The sequence below is a fragment of the Vanrija albida genome, assembly GCF_041260175.1.
Source record: "Vanrija albida strain AlHP1 chromosome Unknown contig_7, whole genome shotgun sequence".
NCBI classification, from domain to species: Eukaryota; Fungi; Basidiomycota; class Tremellomycetes; order Trichosporonales; family Trichosporonaceae; genus Vanrija; species Vanrija albida.
The window spans coordinates 69,827-86,626 of NW_027191426.1; the positions used below are offsets into that span (position 1 = coordinate 69,827).

A 16,800-nucleotide genomic window follows, 5' to 3' on the forward strand; every position below is an offset into this window, starting at 1 on the left:
TGGATGACGATCGCTGTCGCATCCGCATCACTCATGCCAACGCCAACCGCAGTGTCTACAGTCCTCCAGGACGGCGGGTACGACCACATCACCGAGTACATCCTCTTGCATCTTGGTGATGACTGGCGGAGCGTCCTCGCCGCCAGCGCGGTATGTACCAGCCGCTGGTATCACACTGACGCCAGACCTGCCGGCACCTCAACGCCCTCGTCGTCGGGAGCGCTGCGCTGCAGCTGATTCTCCGGTGCGCTTACTACGGCAGGCTCGGGCAGGTCCCGGCCCAGGCCGCGGGTGGGCGCGCTCGCCTGATCGACGTGGAGCGCCGGTGGGCAGCGTTGGCGCCGAGGCGCATCGATACAGTCGACCTCGATCAACGCTTCGCACTGCACGATGGGACGAGTATGGCGGTGAGCGACGGGCTCGTCGTGATCGGAACACTACCGGATACAGCATCCTACGATGGGTCACCATTCAGTTCCCCGGAGGTCGGCATGGACAGCTGGACAGTGCACGACTTTACCAATCACCGGGACGGCGGCCACGTCCCCAAGGTCCGCGTCCATTGTGGGCTGCCCTTCGCGGGGGTTGCGATATCCCGATCGGACGGTCTCATCGCCGTGTTCAGCATTCACAAGGCAGTCTCGGAACCAGTCCTCTCACCGACTGGCCGCCCTTCCTATCGCAATTCTGTGGACGCAGCGGTGCATCTGTTCCAGCTCAGTGAGCCGGGAGAGGCGACCCGGCCTCTGGATACCGATTTCCTCGACGCGACGCCGCACCCCGACTCCCCGGGCCTCATCCACCTGCACGCTGAGACCGTAAAGTACTTCAGCTTCAACCAGCGCCCGCCATACTCCTTGTCCACAAATCTGTCCATTGTCGGAGATACCATTTTGGTGTCGTCGATGGCATTGGACTCTCGGGACCGCCTGTTCAACTGGCGAACTGGACAAGAGATCAATGTGAGTGGGGTGTGTGGCTCAATCCTGACCCGTCAACACAGAGGGGCAAGGGTGACTGGCAGGGATCATCGTGCAAAATCGTCGCAGGGAGACATGTTGACTTGGACTCACTCGAAGGTGTGATCGACTGGCGACGATACAAGAGCAAAAACAGCGACCGGAGTGACGGAGACCTGTTGTTGGCCGGAACCCGTGAAGATTTCATCTCTGGCCGCCGCATCATAGACGTGTTCGAGTTCGATTCTGAGCCGTCGCAGAGTCATGCGGCCACGATTCGCCTCGCCAACTATGGTCCCGACATCCACCTGTCACCCTTCGGCGCGGCACGCGTTGCCGATGCCAACGACGGCGCCGAGCTCCCGGAACTGCACGAAATCGCATGGCCCGCTATGCAATGGCGACAGGCAGCGCGGCCCGAGATCGGCGAGCACGGCGAGGACACTTTCAGCGAGGACTCTTCCAGCGAAGATTCTTTCAGCGAGACGCATCGCCACTCGCCTCCGTTCACCCTCCCGCCTCAAGTGTGCGAGCGAGATCTGACGATGTACGGACGGGTCCAGACCCTCCACGCCGATGCTGAGCACCTGTACTTGACTGTGTATGATGACAGCGGCAGCGAGCCAGGTGTGAAGCAGCTGGTCATCCTGTCGTTCTAGAGCGTTTCCGAGACCGCCCGGCGCCGCCACACGAGCTGTAGCAAGCATCCACGTCGTATCATTTCCTCCATGTCACTCTCGCCATGTCTCCTACAGCAGATGGATCGAGTCGATGCCGTTCGGCACCGACACATGCACCGCCCCGGCTCCCGGCGTTTCGGTTCAGTGCCTGGAACTGTCGGTCTCGACATAAAAACGACCTCCACAACGACTCTCCAGTTGCCGCGCCCACATCACCCATGCCAACCGCAGTGGCTTGGGTTCTCCAGCACAGCGGGCAGGATGCCGTCGCCGTGTGCATCCTCTTGCATCTTGGCAACGACTCGCGAAGCATCCTCGCTGCCAGCGCGGTACGTCCACACGGGCGGGCCACCCCACTAACGCCAGACGTGCCGACACCTCAATGACGTCGTCGTCGAGAGCGCCGCCCTGCAGCTCGTCCTCCGGTCCGCGTACTACCGCCGGCTGAGTCCACCGTCGGCGTGCAACTCCTCGGACGGGCACGCTCGCCTGATCGACGTCGAGCGCCGGTGGGCGGCCATAGCGCCGAAGCGCATCGACACGCTCACCTTTGGAGTCCACTTCTTCCCCGCATATCGCGTCAGCGACGGGCTCGTCGCTATCGGCGAGGCCTCGGCTAGAGTAGCCCGACTGGGTACGCGAATGGACGGTTGGACTCTCTACGACTTCTCCAATAGCCGGGACAAGGACGGTACTATGTCCAAGGTCCGTTTCCGTTGCAGTGTGGACTTTTTGCAGTTTGCCATCTCGCGACCGGGCAACGTCCTCGCCGCGCTCAACGTTGGCGAGGTTGTCACCACCCCGGTCTTGGACAGAGACAACGCCCCCGACCGCGGGTCGACGGCGAGTTCTCGGTGTCGCCATTCCATGGACGCAACGATACATCTGTTCGAGCTCGTTGTCTCGTCGAAAGGGATGCGGGAGAGGGTCGCTCGGCCGCACCCCGACTCGCCCAGTGCCATCACCTTCCATACGGAAGTAATCAACGGCTACCGTATTAACGACGATGGGGGGGATAGCATAGAAATGTCAATCGCCCAGGACAACATACTGATAGACAGGCACTTGAACTATTGTGCCCCACGCCTGTTCAACTGGCGCACCGGAAAAGAGATCACTGTGGGTGTCTCGGATGTAGCTGTACTCATGCTCGCAGATCGCCGATGGGTTTGGCATGGACGACTGGAATGAAGGCAGACCGTCTCTTATCCCTGTGGGCAACGACAGCGTCCTTACATGTGACGATGGGTATCTTGTCCCCAAAGCGAACGATGGGGATCCGGACGACAGCAGCTCAACACAATCGTGTTTGGGAACCGCCGTCGTGACCTTTGGCGGTTATCCCAAAGGCAAGGACAGTCTGCCCACTGACCGGTTCGAGGTGTTCGACGTCGACGCTCTCGCCCTCGAACAGTACATTGCCAGGCCAAGCGACTGTGAAGAGGACGAGGACGAGGACGAGGACGCGCCTGAAAACCAAAAGATCATTGAGTCTGTCGCGGCGTACGACGACGCCAAACGCAACGGCCCTTGGCACCTCGGCCCACTCTATTCGCTGTACGGGCTACACGCCAACGAAGACGCCACCTTTGTGACCATCAACGTTTTCCTTCGCGCAGTATCCCATAACCGTGATTTGTTTTACGGCCGGCTCGCTATAAAGCCAGGGCCCATTACCCATCGGCTCCCCGCCGGAGGCGGAGGCGGCACTAGTTTGGCGTCACTCGAGGGCCTCGTCGACTGGCGGCGATCCCGCAGCATACCGAGGTGGCATAGAGGTGCGTCTGGAAGCCGGGTGGGCGACTGTGTGTCTGGATTCCGAATTGTTGAGGTGTGGCAGTACTATCTCGTGAGCCAGGACGAGAATTTGGCCACAATCCGCGTCACCAACTACGTCCCGGACATTCACCTGTCACCCTTTGGTGCCCGCGTTGCCCGGGTGGACGATGACTCTGAGCTCTCCGACCTTTCCGAGGGCTCATGGCACGTTATAGAGTGGCGACAGGCGGCACGGCAGGAGGTCGACGACCCCGACGCGCAGTGGCCATTCAGCGCCACACATGTGCACCGCCATTCTCCCCCGCTCACTCTCCCCTGCCAAGTGTGCGAGCGCGACCTGCTCATTCACAGGCGCATTGCCAAAACCTTCGCCGATGCTGAGCACTTGTACCTCAGCACGATGGGTTGGTGCAGCGATGGCAAGGTGCAGGATGTGCAGCTCGTCATCCTCTCGTTCTAGACCAATGCATTGCCGTCAAACTAGAAGGACAGCACGATGAACCGGCTCAAACCGTGGTTGGGAAGAGACTGCTCATCTTTCAGGCGGACGTACATGTGTTCCGAGTCCGACTTGACGTCCTTGACGGGCAGTGCAAAGTCGACATCGCGTACGCTCTCGGAGCGATGGCGACCAGCGGCTGCGCCGATCTGATCGGCGCGGACATCGAGCACATTTACCTTGACCTGGTGGGTAGCACTCGTCACGAAGGCTGTCGTTGACCATGTGCAGGGCGAAACGACGGTTGCCGTCATGACCTTCTAGTTGAAAATGCGTCAGCAGCGCATGCTGGACGACGCCACGGGGTTGCCGTTGCCTTTGCGCGACCGGATGTCAAGCAAACGCGCTTTACACTCCGAAGGGTGCATTCTGATACAGAGATGATATGACTATGTAATGAGAGCCGTGGTCCTCTTTTACTCTTACTCTGCGTTCAACAACCTAGTTTTATTCACATACTGACGAGCCCACTACACAGTCCTCTTGCCGCGACTCTCGAACGGCAGGGCGAGACTGGTGAAGATAAGGGCGCCATAGAGGCCGGCGCAGACCCAGAGCGGGGTGACCGTGGTGACGTTGGCGTACGAGCCCACGATGACGCCGATGATACCGCCGATGCGGTTGACAATGACACAGAGGGCGTAGCCGGTTCCGCGGTTGGCAGCGGGGAGAATCTCGGGGGTGTAGGCGTACAACACGCCGTAGTAAATGTTGGACACGATTGAGATGGCGCACGAGATGCCGAGGTTTTGGGACGGGGTCGTAATCTGGGTGTAGCCGATCTGCAAGGCGGTGGTGGCGGCAGCGCTGACAGCGAGGGTGCCACGACGACCAAGCCACTTGTACTCGACGAGGAAAGCGGCCAAGCACGGGCCGATAAAGCCCATGACCTGGTTAATGGCGTAGTCGCGCCAGGTGTAGTAGTTGTTGTTGCCGCCGAGGTCTGCGTTGCGTGAGGAGAGGTAGTAGGGCAGGAAGACGCCGTACAGCGGCGAGACGGTGCCGATGAAGAACCAGTTGAGCATGATCATGACGGTCGAGTAGGCGAGCTTGAGGGTGCGGAAGAGGTCGACAAAGTGGTGCTTGATCCTGGTGAGCGACCAGCGCGACTTTTGGGCATTCTTGATCTCTCCGAGGCCGCGAAGCTGCTCGAGCGTGAGGGTGAAGGGACGGTTGTACTTGAGCGCCTGGGCCTGGAGATCCTCAAACACCTCCTCGTCGCGGTTGTTGCTGATGAGGTACTTGGGCGTGTGGGGCATCTTGATGGCAAAGACGCGGATGAGGGCGAGGACGGTGCAGATGGCGCCGGCGGTGAAGTGGAGATAGCGCCAGCCCATGTTGTCCTTCCTGTGGCACTCTGCGGCCTTGGGCTGGCAGCTGTAGTCGCTCATGTACCACCAGGCGAAGAAGCCGGTGATGATGTAGCCTATGCCCCACCACGCGGCGAGGAGGGTGACGAGGAACGAATGGGACACGGGGAGGAACTCGATAAAGTTTGTCGCGTCGAGGATGTAGTTGCCACCCGCGCCGGCCGAGTAGATGGCGATGAAGGCGCAGAACGAGATGTAGTTTGGCATGGCACCGGTGAGGAGGACAAAGATGGCGCAGACGAACAGGGACGAGTTGAAGGCGAGGCGGCGGCCGATAATGTCGGCGGAGAAGCCCCAGAGGGCGGCTCCAGCGAGCAGGCCGATCTGCGACGCGAGCGACACGCCCTGGAGCGGGGGGTTGGGGTTGCCAAACTCCTGGATAACGCTGCGCTGCGTGATGTACTGGCAACTGACGAGGAGCTGGGGGTGAGCGGGTGCCAAGGGGCACAACCTACCGAGTCGGCTGCATAGCCAAAGCCGTTAAGGCTGGAACAGAGTCAGCACCAGGATACTCGTCGACGCGACGGCCCAACTCACGCAAACAACTTCCAGTGGAGCGGGGTCATTCCAATCTCGTCGATCGTCTTGTTAATCAGAGCCATCTTCTTGGTGAGGACAATGTCGATCTTGGACGTGTCGATGAGCTCCTGGCCGAGGTCGATACTGCTGCCGGTGTCGGGCGCTGCGACGTCTACAGCCGACTTTTCCGACCCATCGCGAGCGCCAGTGCCCTGTATGTTCTTCTCGTCGGCGCGCCACGCATCGTCGTGTCCCAGAGTCGCTGTAGCCATCGTGTCGTGTGGGGTGTGCTCCTCGCCATGACTTGGCCGGCTCATGATATACCCCGCGGCGCGGCACTCGCGTCCACCACAGCCGTAGCGACGCCGACATTCCTCGCCGCAGATGGCGACATGGTGACATGTGTCGAGTTTGAAAGGCGCCATATGGTCCGCGGCATGCTGTAGCGCCGAGGGAGGGAGGCTACCCCGCCGGCCAGCGGAGGCAGCGAGCAACGCCAACGCCCCGCACCGGCCCAACGACGAGCAGCCTGTAAAAAGAGGCCCAAAACCACGTCGCATCACGACATGATGGCAAAAGCCTGATAACGACGTGCCTCGCGTGCGCAGGCCGCTCCTGGCTGCGGCAGCCAATTTTAGTCTACCTCGTTAGACCATCCGCAACGCAAATGGTGCAATCTGCACCAGCAGCACCCCGGGTACCTACCTCGTGTGCTGGAGATGCCGAGGGCTAGCATCGGGAACTCGGATCCAGCCGTGGTCGTGGTCGGCAATGAACGTCGACGGCGACACGTCAGTCGTTGTCGATGACGGGTGATTGATATCCTTGCCAACTGGCCAGAAATCCGAAGACCCGCGGCGCGATAGGCTCGACGAATGGCGACGACGAGCGTGGATCCGGCCTGGCTGGGTCAGCGACCGACGGCTACGTGGATTCGCCGGGCGGGCGGTCGTCGGCGCCGCAAGATCGAGGCAGCGAGGACCCGGCGCCCAAGTTGCCGCCGAGGGCAGGCTCGCACGGGGTTGCGCTGCGGGGGCGCCGTGCGCTGGCATCGAGCACGCATCAAGCACACGCATGTGCCTCGGCCGCCGTGCACCGCAGCCCACACGTGCCGGCTGTCGAGTCCCGTATCTCGTCGCGCTCGTCGCATCGTCTCGACGATGGGGACGCTGAATGGTGGGGCGCAAGCCACTGATCACGACGGCCTCGATCATCGCTCCGCAGAAAGCGGCGTCGGAAACGCAGCGGCCGCCGCCGCGACCCAGACCCCCACAGCACCGTCGTGACTGACTTTGCGTGCGCCATGCCGCAAAGCATTATCATATGCGCTTGACGAAGAGTTGACTGTGCCAGTGTTGTGACATGACGATACCGGGGTAGGCCGAAGGCCACCTGTCATCATTGGCCGGCTTGCCGTCGTGTCGTTGACGCCGCTGACGTCCGGAGGGGCCCCAGCGTCTCCGCCCTGAGGGCCGCGCCGGCCGCGCCGGCGACGGCGGCCAGGCAAGCGACGAGGCGGCGGCTGGAGCGACAAACCAAACCCAATACATGTGCGGAACCCTAATACCAAGAACATGATGCGGCGCTGATGACAGCACCTCCGTGTATGCTATGTCTCACAATCTACTAGTCACCCCGTCCCCACTCGCCCCTCTCGGCCCGGTCCACAGCGAGATGCACGGCCTTGATGAGCCGCGGGAGCCGGTACGGCTTGACGATAACCTCGTCCATGCCGGCCGCGAGCGCGGCGTCGATCTGCGCCTGCCGCCCGCTGTTGGTGAGCGCCAGGACCAGCTGGCGGTCGCAGCCCATGCCGTCCTCGTGCGCGCGCAGGTGGCGCACGGCCGTGATGCCGTCCATGATGGGCATCTCGAGGTCCATGAGCACGACGTCGTACCGGCGCACGCTATGCTCTGACGCCGCGGCGCTCGGGAGCGACGGCGTGTTCTCCGAGCTGCTGCCCGTGTCGAAGCTCGGCGGCGGGCTCGGGACCAGGCTGCTGGCCGACGTAAGCCCCGGCGACGACTGGCCCGACTTGCGCCGCCGGTACAGGCTCGAGTGGGGCCACGACAGGCGGCGGTGGCTGCGCAGCGGGAAGCGGATCGACCCCGCCGACGACGACGGCGGCGATGGGCTCGAATCCGCGCTCACGTTGATGCCGAGCGCGTCGAGCGCCTCGACACCGTTGTTGGCAATGTCGCACACGAAGCCCGCCTTGGCCATCTGCCGCTTGAGAATCGTCTGGCTGATCAGGCTGTCCTCGACGATGAGGACGTGCAGCGGCGTCGCGGCGGTCGCCACGGCTGGCGAGGCCGAGCGCGACGTCGCGGGACTGGAAGGGTGCGTGCCGAAGGGGTTTGTCGGGTCGGCCGCGCGCGCCTCGATGAAGAAGCGCGTCTCCGACCCCACCGACGTCGTCTCGACCTCCATCCGCCCTCCAAGAAGCTCTGTAACCTCTACGCTGTCAGCGACGCCGCGGCTCCCGACTCACTCTTGGAAATGTACAGGCTCATCCCGGTCTCTGCGCGCACCGTCGCCGTCGCCTCTGCTTATCAGCCACGCCACGCCCGACGCCGCGACTCACCGCTCGACCTCCGCGCCATCGGATCCACCCCGTCCACTCCGACTTCAAAGCTGTCTCGAAGGCTAAAGTAGATGTACACGCCCGTGTCCTCGATCATGGGCGTGATCAGCGGCACAACCGCCTGGCCCTCGACCCGTTCGTCGTAGTTGCTCACCGCGGCGAGTGCTGCCCGTGGCAGCGCGCACGACTCGGGCGTCTCGGGCGGGTCGAGCGCCGCGTCCACCATGAGCGTGACGACCTTGGTCTGCGTCTCGGGGCCGCGGAGCACATTCGCGATGATGTTGCTCACCACCTGCGACACGCGCACGGGGTCTGTCTTGACGACGGCGAGCGCCATCGCGTCGAGCGTCGGCCCAAACACCACCTGGATGTCGATGTTCTTGGCCTGTGCCTCGGCCGAGAAGACGTTGACCGCGCGCTGCACGACGTCGCGCACGCTGACCGGGACAAACTGCAGGGCAAGGTCGTCAAGGCGGGTTTGCGCGAGCGACTGCACGTCCCCAGCGACACGCTCCTGCACCAACCCGCACTGGTAGATGCTCTCTATCGCCGCGACGTTGTTGTTGAGCTGCTGGACAATGTGCGGTGGGATCCCTTGCGCCTCGAGGTCCTGCCTCAGCGACACCAGGTTGTCCTTGATCAGCGAAGAGTGCTGTAGGATCGCGTTGATGGGTGTGCGAATCTCGTGGCTGATGCACCCGGCGAGCATCTCGTGCTGCCGCCTCGCCTCGTCGAGCGCCAGGCTCATCGACGTGTCGAGCGTGCTCTCGGCCATGCGGCGCTCCAAGCCGGGCCGCTTGCTCGGCGGCGCCCGCTGCTGCGACTGCGACCGCCGCGAGTGGCTCGACGCGCGCGACGCAATGCTCGACGACTCGTCCGTCAGGCTCACAGTCTCCGAGCCGCGCGCGGCCTCGACCACCTCGGCAGCCGCCTGGCGCGTGTAGGCTCCAAACGGCGCTGGACTGCCCTGCGGCGTGATGTCGCTGTCGTCCTCTGCTCCACCGAGCGGTAGGCGGATGTTGTAGCTCGCACTATCGAGGCTCTGCTTGGTGCCCGACTTGGCAGTAATAGCGCCGCCGTGGAGCCCGATAATCTCCTTGGCGAGGCTGAGCGCCAGGCCCGTGTGGGTACTCGGCCCCGTGTTGCCGTGGCCTGCGGCGCCATCAATCGCGTCGATCGGGATGCCGACCTCGGGGTCGATGATGGCGACGTGGGCCCAGCCCTCGCCGGGGTCCCGAACCTCGTAGTCGACGCTGATGGCGAGGAAGCGGCTGTTGCTCTGCTTGAGCGTGCTGGCGATGAGGTTAGAGACGACGACTTCGAGCAGCACGGGGTCGAACACGACCGCCGAGGACGGCTCCTCGGTGCGCACAGTAAGCTTGATGCCCATCTGGTCCACGGCTGGCACGAAGAGGTCGACAATGTCGGTGACAAACTGGCCGAGGTCGCCCGGGATAAACTCGCCAGTCATGCGACCGGTCTCGATATGGTTGTAGTCGAGCAGCATGGCGACAATGTTTTCCAGCCGCTGGACATTGCCCTGCACGATCTGCAGCGACCTGCGCTGGTGTTTGGAGATGCTGGCGCTGTTGAGCACGCGCTCGAGTGGCGGGGTGATGATGGTCAGCGGCTCGAGCAGCTCGGCGGCAGCGCCGCGGATCCAGGTCGACTTTGCGCGCTCGCGCTCCATCTGCTCGCTCTCGAGACGCTGGAGAACCGCGGCCTCAAACGTGTTGATCGATGTCAGCGCGCTTGCAAGGTACCCGCGCATCGTGTGCACCCAGTTGAGATATGTGTCGTCCAGCTGGCTGTGGCGGTTCAGCCCGAGGATGAGCACGGCCGGCGGGACGGCGTTGGACGTGTCGCCGATGATGGGGATGACGATGGCCTGGTCGGGGAGCTCGTCCCACTGTCGCACCGGCAGGCCCTTCACCAGCTCGGCGCAGTTGTCGACAATCACGCACTGGCGGCTGGAGAGCGCTCGGGCGATCGGCCACTCGCGCCGCTCGTAGCTGACGGCAATCTCCGCCGCGGTGCTATGCCGAGGCGGCTCGACGGTCGGCGACGACTGGCCAGAGTGCGGATCGTTGGCGTACTGGTCGGCGGATGGACGCCGGCGCCAACGGGGCAGCTCGACGGTCATCTGCTCGGGTGCACAGCGGTGCGCGTGCGGGACGCCGACAGTCGACTTGAGCGACAAGCCGACAAGGTGCGCGCGGTCAGTCTGCCCCTGCTCGTCGACCTGGTAGCAGATGGCGAAGGGCGCGTCGAGCGGGTTGGCGCCCAGCACGTCGGCCACAGCGTCGTAGTAGATGCCCTTTGCGCGCGCAAACGCCAGCTCGTCGGTCAGCGTCCGGATGGTGAGTGACCGGCGTTCGGCCAGCACCTCGTGCGTCGTGTCGAGGCACATCGAGTAGCCGCCGACAATCGTGTCCCTGTCCACGATGGGGATCATGGACCAGGTGTGGTACTGCTCGATGAAGCGCCCGCGGTCGTTGAGGCGGTAGAAGATGAGGTCGTTCTTGTGGTACGTCGGCTTGCCGTCGCGCATGCACTGCTGGACCATGGGCTCGAGCTCCTTCCAGAGCGTCGCCCACACCTTGTTGGCTGGCTTGCCAAAGTCGGTCGGGTGGTTGACGAGGGCACGGTACGCCGCGTTGCTGTCGTCAGTGGTGGACACACTGCTACTCACTAGAAGATGTGGATGTTGTCAATCGGACCCCACCATATTGAGTCGAGCGTCGGGCTCGACAGCATGATGCGCAGCGCCGTCTTGATGCCCTGCGGCCAGCTGTCGTGTGGGCCGAGCGGCGTGTCGTCCCATGCACTCGACTGCAACAGCGCGAGGAGCTTCTCTGCCTCGGCCGTCATCAGGCCGGCGAGATCACCCTCGGCAGGGACGTCGTGGTTGGTAAAGTTTGTACTAAGGCTGTGGTGCTTCGGGAGGGTGCGCTCGAGAGGGCCACGGATGTAGGCCGAGGCGGGGATGTTGCCCTGGCCGTTTGCCGGTGTCATCACATCCCGGAGCGGTGATGGCGGCGAGCCCTGGTGTCGTTCCGGCGGCGAGGTGCTCGAGACACGCGAACTCGAGGTGCGGGAGGAGGAGAGTTGCGGGGGGGATGGGAAGCGGCGCTGGGCGGGCGAGATGGTGCCGTCCGGCAGGAGAATGGACACGGGCGAGGGGAGGGGCAGCGACGACGACGACGAGGCCGAGTCGCCGCTGATCTCCCACTCGCTCGAGTGGCTGAGCGACGGCACTGGCTGGCCGTGTGTCGACGACTGGTCGGCCGACGACGACAAGTGGTCGTTTGACGACTGGATCGACGCCTGGTCCGACACGGGGGTCGTCGAGCGGCTCAGGCGCGGACACACCTGCTCGTGGTCCCACCCGGGCTGGCAGGTCACTATTGTCGCGACGGCCGTTGTCGTTTTGACGAGGTTGAGCACGAACGAGGCCGCGCCCTGCCGCATCGGGAGGGGGTATATCCCCTCGCCCGAGCGCATCCACGCCGCGAGCGCCGCATACTCGGCCGCGGTGGTGCACTCGTCGAGGGGTGCCGAGCCGCTCACGTCGAGCCAGCGCTCATTCCCCCACAGCAGCTCGATTCCCAGCTCCTTGCCGCTGTCGTTGAGGCCCTCGTCGACGACAAAGGCCGGGAACGGGTACGCCTGGGGGTCAGCTTGCCCACTGCTACACTTACCTCGAGAAAGTGCAGGGGAATGTGGTCGAGGACATAGAGGTCGTCGTCGTCGTCGCCGTCGTGACCGTACGCCCGGTCGTCGCCGTCAGTCGCCCTGCTCATGGGTCGTGCAAGTCATCCAGAATGACTCGAACCTTTGGGGAAAGAGTCAAGAGTTGCATCGAGTTGGTGAGCGGCGCAGTGATAACTGGGTGGCCAGAGTGAATAGTGAGCGGCAAAGCGGCAACTGCCGCTGCAGGGGGGCGGCGAGGCCATGCTAGAAGAGAGGAGGCCAGCGACGCACGCTCGCTCCTCGCTCCCCCAAGAGGGCGGGTGAGGGTCAGTTTGAGTGCGGCGGAGGCGGAGGTGGCGGCGGCGGCGGCGTGATGGCTGGGCAGGGTTCGGCGACATGCGTCGCCTCGTCGCTCCGGCCGGCTGCTATTAGCATCCTGGGCGCGCAGCGTTCAAGGTCAGCGCGTGAGTTTTACCAGATGAATGGGCAACGAGTGGATGAACTGCGGAGTGTAGATGAGTGCCGAGCGGGGTTCGGCGAGCGAGGCGACGGCGATCGCCATCCCGTGCCACCGCCGTCATGCCTCTGTCTCCGTGCCTGCTCGCTTCTCCGTGCATGCTCGCTTGCTCGCCTCGCTTCCCTCTGTCGCCATTGCCATTCTGCACAGACTGTCTCACTCGCATCCCACTTCAAGGCCACTATCGGGTGCGGAGATCGACTGTGCGCGGCGCACGCCCACGTCTAAGGATCAATCTTTAGACTTGGCGCAGCTTGGCCCGGAGCAGATGGTCGGGTGCAGATGCATCCGGGGTGAGCGCCTATCTCGCCCCAGCACATGTGGGGGGTCGTGCTCTCGCAGCGTGCTCCCAGCGTGCTTTCGCAGCCCCAATCCGTCCGCTGCAGCTGGTCGTCGTGTCTGCCACAAGGCGCTGTCGATTGCTGCAGACCCCTGTGGAATGTCCAATGTCGATTCCCTCGAGGCGCCACGGCGCCGCTGGCTGGGGCCAGAACATGCGAGCAAGCATAAACCCGCAGAGGCCAGAGCCCAGGGCCCAGTGGCTGACACAAAGCCGTCGCTGGTGGCTGGCTGAGCGCATCACGGTGGCGTCCGAGGCGTCGGAGCCAGGGCGAGGACAAAATGTATTCTGGATGAATCTGATGATGTGGAAGAACGTTGCACGGTGGGGTGGAGCGGGGCGGGGCGGAGGCGGGGCTGCAGGCAGCCAGGTGCACGTCTACGAGTGCACGTCTACTGCGAGACGTGCGCAGAGCGCGGTGCGTCGAGGTCAGTGAGCGAGCCGGCAGGCAGGCAGGCAACGAGGCCCTCCACCCAGACGTAGCACAACGCCAATGGTACACGCCATACATCAAACTTGCTCAAACTTGCCACAGTCACAGCCGTCGCCACTCCCACCGCCTGACTCAGGTCGGGGGGAATAGCAAACTCGACGCACCCTTGGCCGACGCCGCCGAGCCGCGGGAGTCGTGCCGCCTTTAGAACGCGGGGCGCACCTCGACGACCTTTCCAGGAGCGAGGCCCAGGGCGTGGCGGCGGCTGGCGCCCACGCCGGGCGCGACGGGAACCGGCCGCTCGGCGAGGGACGACACGCGCGTGCCGTGCCGCGGCGCGGCGTGCGTGTCATCGCCGTAGTCGTGCACCGCCGAGTGGATGGCTGCGGGAGGACGTCAGATTGTGGCGTCCATGCCGCCGGGCACGCTGGCGGCAAGCTGGCGCACTCACTAACGCGGTTGTCCCACAGCGCGGAAGTTCCCGGCGTCCACCGGAAGCGGATCTGCGCGTCGCGCGACGTCTCGTACACGTCAAACAGCTGTGTGTGAGCGCGCACGCAACCAGTTTGATGTACGAGGCGGCGCCGGGGGCTGAGACCGCCAAGGATCGGGCGGAGCCAAGGATGCTCCGGGGGCGATAGAACGGTGGCGCGGCGAAATGCGCGCCGGCCGGGGTATCGTCGTATCGCATGCCCCACTACACGGGGCGGGGGATGGGGGGTGGGGCTCGGAAACTGGGCAAGCGGCAGTGGTCTGCGATGCGATCCGGACTATCTCGCTATCTCGGCACGCGAGCTGCCCCACGAGAAGGGTCCAGGTGGGGCTACGACCCACCCCTCCGTCTATCATCATCCCCTCGAGCCCGGTCCGAGCCCAGCCGGCCACGCCCCACTCACATGGTTCAAAAGTGCCTGGCCGTCCTGGTGCTTGAACCCCTTGATCCCGATGGTGAACCGCCGGTCGATGAACAGGGCTTTCCACCCGGTGGCCGGGTGCACGCGCACGAGCGGGTGCGCCGTGATGACTGGGACCTTGGGGCCCGTGGGGCTGGCCGGGTCCTCGTACTCGTGCAGGCTGCGGTGGAGCGCCTCGAGCCCATCGATGAACGCCTGGAGTGGGGGCGAGAGTTTGTCGTAGGCCGTGTAGCCTGATGCCCACTGGGGTCAGCTGGCACGCTACTCGCACGCACGTAGGTGTCCCCTCCCGTCTCCGGCACCGCGTCGAGGTGCAGGTGCGTGATGCCCGGCGGCTGCTCCTCGTACCCGATGCTTGCTGTCAGCCTCGCCAACCTGCGACCCACTCAATGTGCCAGTGATACGATCCGAGGGGGGTGCGGAAGTCTGTCTCGCCCGGGTTGGTGCGCGCAAACTCGTCCGTGATGACCGACACGCCCTTGAGCCCCGGGACGTACGAGCCCACGGGGTGGATGTCGGGTTTGCCAAAGTACGCGCCGAGGGCGAGCTGGGCCTGCGGAGACAGCTGTTGGTCGCGGAAGAAGACGACGCCGCGCTCGGCGACGAGGAGCGCGAGCTCGTCCTTCTGCGTGTCGGTGAGCGCGGCGAGCTGGAGCCCGACGATCCTGGCGGTGAGCGTCAGCCAGCTGTGCCACAGCAACCCCTCCAACCCACTCTGTCCCGATATTCGGGCTCAGTGTGATGACCTCGGCCGCGGCACCGAGCAACGCGCGCTTCTCCTTGTCCGCATGAGCGCCGCGCTCGTCGTGCTCCCACCCCGGGCCGTTCCACGCCCGCGCGGCCTCGAGGCCCTCGACCCGCCCGTGGTCGTTGGCGGGGTATCCGCCCGAGAGGTCGATCCCGGCCGCGAGGAGGCGGGCTGGCGTGAGCGTGGCGGTGGGGCACACGTACCCTTCGTGCTGGCCGCGATGCGGAACGGCTTGCCCCACGACGTCTTGTTCGTCGTGTCGGTTTGAATGTCAGAGAGTGTCATTGTGTGTGCGTGAGTACCCCGTAGCATCGCCCTCAGTCGCGTTATGTACAGCGTCGACACGGCGTTGGCCGTGATGAATCATCGGCACGACGCGTCGAGCCATTATGGATGTTGCCATCGTGCTTGCTGAAGGCGTCTGCTGGTCTGCGAGCAACCACAGATCCAAGGAATGCCAAGATGCCCGAGACAGAGCGGGCAGAGGCCCGCTTCGTCAGCTGGATATCGTGCTTTGGTCGATCTAAGAGTGGATGCGTATCTGGTCTCCGTGCTGGGATCCGGAGGCGGCTCCTAGCAGGGTGCTTACAACATGGGGTTCCCCGCTCCCCCGGACCCCCTACCCCCGCACCATGGCGTAAAACTCGCTGCCCACGCGCCCGACGTAATCCTCCAGACGCGGATACTCGATGGTGCGCGTCCTCGCCGCCGCCTCAGCCGGCGTGAGCCCGTAGTTCCTCGTCAACTCGGTCTGGATTGTCGTGGCGAGCTTGAACACGCGTGGGCGGGTCACGAACGGCGGGGAAGCCATCGCGCCGTGAACATACCACGTCGGCTCCCAGGCCTCGACGTCGACGAGGCTCACGCGTGGCAGGCTCTCGGGCCGCGAGCGGGCGAGGAAGCTCGCGATGAGCCAGCACACCTGGTCGATGAGCAGCGCGCCGCCGCCGCGCCACGCCGGTCGGCCCTTGCGCGGGTCGGGCTGCGGCGCCGCGCCCGGTCGCGGCGTAAAGAGCACGTTCAACACGCGCACGCTAGGCGCGAACCGCACGTTCAGCCGCGAGAACTTGACGAGGTTGGCGTACACCGGGTCCCAGCCGAGGTTGAGCGTCACCTCGCGCGCGTGCACGGTCGGGAGGTAGGCCTCTGGCGGGGTCGCCTGCATCGGCGTCTCGGGGAGCATGTCGACGCGCGCGACGGCGTGCGGGAAGATACGCAGCGCCTCGAGCGTCACCATGTCGGCGCACTGGTAGTTGACGAAGCGGACCGTCTCGGGGTGCAGCGAGCGGAGGAGGCGCTTGAGCGCGGCGACGTCGTGCATCGCGCGCTCGCAGCCCGCGTCGCCGTCGTCGAACCCGTCGTCGCCGCACGTCGTGGCCCGGGACGTCGTCGTGCTCGGGTTGTGGATCGAGAGCGTGGAGATCCGCGCCGCGAGCTCGGGCGTCGTGGTCCAGTCCTGCTTGGGGATACGGGCCGCGACGCCGTCCCGGATCGCGACGGTGTGCCCGTCCACGATGGCGATGTGCGGCGTGATGAGCAGGTCGTCGACCTGGTCGCGCACGGCCCGCGCGGTGCACCGGAAGGTGAGGAGCACGGGCACGGCCGCGGCGGCGAGGACGGCCTCGAAGACGTGCGGGAGGGCGAGGTAGTCGAGCTGGGTGTGGTCGTCGTCGCTCTGTGCTGGCGGCGACATGCTGGCGCGGGCTATGCACGCTGCATGGCCTGTGGATGAGTGAGCAAGAGTGAGATGGAGATGTCGAGACGC

General features: G+C 64.5%; 7 protein-coding genes across 7 annotated transcripts; 2 read left to right on the top strand and 5 right to left on the bottom strand.

The window, feature by feature from the left end:
• Window positions 1-33: 33 nt before the first annotated feature.
• On the top strand, window positions 34-1,618 carry Q8F55_008455 (uncharacterized protein; the record flags this gene model as incomplete). The annotated part of the gene is made up of 3 exons (XM_069356851.1): window positions 34-150; window positions 186-962; window positions 1,004-1,618. 3 exons carry the CDS (start codon window positions 34-36, stop codon window positions 1,616-1,618), a joined length of 1,509 nt encoding a protein of 502 aa, XP_069204788.1.
• A 239-nt stretch (window positions 1,619-1,857) lies between these two features.
• Q8F55_008456 (uncharacterized protein) lies at window positions 1,858-3,878 on the top strand (the record flags this gene model as incomplete). Its single annotated transcript, XM_069356852.1, has 4 exons — window positions 1,858-1,968; window positions 2,006-2,493; window positions 2,701-2,758; window positions 2,796-3,878. The coding sequence occupies 4 exons, from the start codon at window positions 1,858-1,860 to the stop codon at window positions 3,876-3,878; spliced, it is 1,740 nt and encodes a 579-aa protein (XP_069204789.1).
• A 20-nt stretch (window positions 3,879-3,898) lies between these two features.
• Q8F55_008457 (uncharacterized protein) lies at window positions 3,899-4,171 on the bottom strand (the record flags this gene model as incomplete). The annotated part of the gene is made up of 1 exon (XM_069356853.1): window positions 3,899-4,171. One exon carries the CDS (start codon window positions 4,169-4,171, stop codon window positions 3,899-3,901), a length of 273 nt encoding a protein of 90 aa, XP_069204790.1.
• A 216-nt stretch (window positions 4,172-4,387) lies between these two features.
• Window positions 4,388-6,078, bottom strand: Q8F55_008458 (uncharacterized protein; the record flags this gene model as incomplete). Its single annotated transcript, XM_069356854.1, has 3 exons — window positions 4,388-5,707; window positions 5,743-5,773; window positions 5,825-6,078. The coding sequence occupies 3 exons, from the start codon at window positions 6,076-6,078 to the stop codon at window positions 4,388-4,390; spliced, it is 1,605 nt and encodes a 534-aa protein (XP_069204791.1).
• Window positions 6,079-7,432: 1,354 nt separating this feature from the next.
• Window positions 7,433-12,193, bottom strand: Q8F55_008459 (uncharacterized protein; the record flags this gene model as incomplete). The annotated part of the gene is made up of 5 exons (XM_069356855.1): window positions 7,433-8,262; window positions 8,298-8,351; window positions 8,391-11,050; window positions 11,083-12,059; window positions 12,092-12,193. 5 exons carry the CDS (start codon window positions 12,191-12,193, stop codon window positions 7,433-7,435), a joined length of 4,623 nt encoding a protein of 1,540 aa, XP_069204792.1.
• Window positions 12,194-13,577: 1,384 nt separating this feature from the next.
• Window positions 13,578-15,423, bottom strand: Q8F55_008460 (uncharacterized protein; the record flags this gene model as incomplete). Its single annotated transcript, XM_069356856.1, has 7 exons — window positions 13,578-13,756; window positions 13,825-13,912; window positions 14,270-14,530; window positions 14,563-14,641; window positions 14,674-14,952; window positions 15,002-15,246; window positions 15,370-15,423. 7 exons carry the CDS (start codon window positions 15,421-15,423, stop codon window positions 13,578-13,580), a joined length of 1,185 nt encoding a protein of 394 aa, XP_069204793.1.
• A 231-nt stretch (window positions 15,424-15,654) lies between these two features.
• On the bottom strand, window positions 15,655-16,728 carry Q8F55_008461 (uncharacterized protein; the record flags this gene model as incomplete). Its single annotated transcript, XM_069356857.1, has 1 exon — window positions 15,655-16,728. The coding sequence occupies one exon, from the start codon at window positions 16,726-16,728 to the stop codon at window positions 15,655-15,657; it is 1,074 nt and encodes a 357-aa protein (XP_069204794.1).
• Window positions 16,729-16,800: the final 72 nt, after the last annotated feature.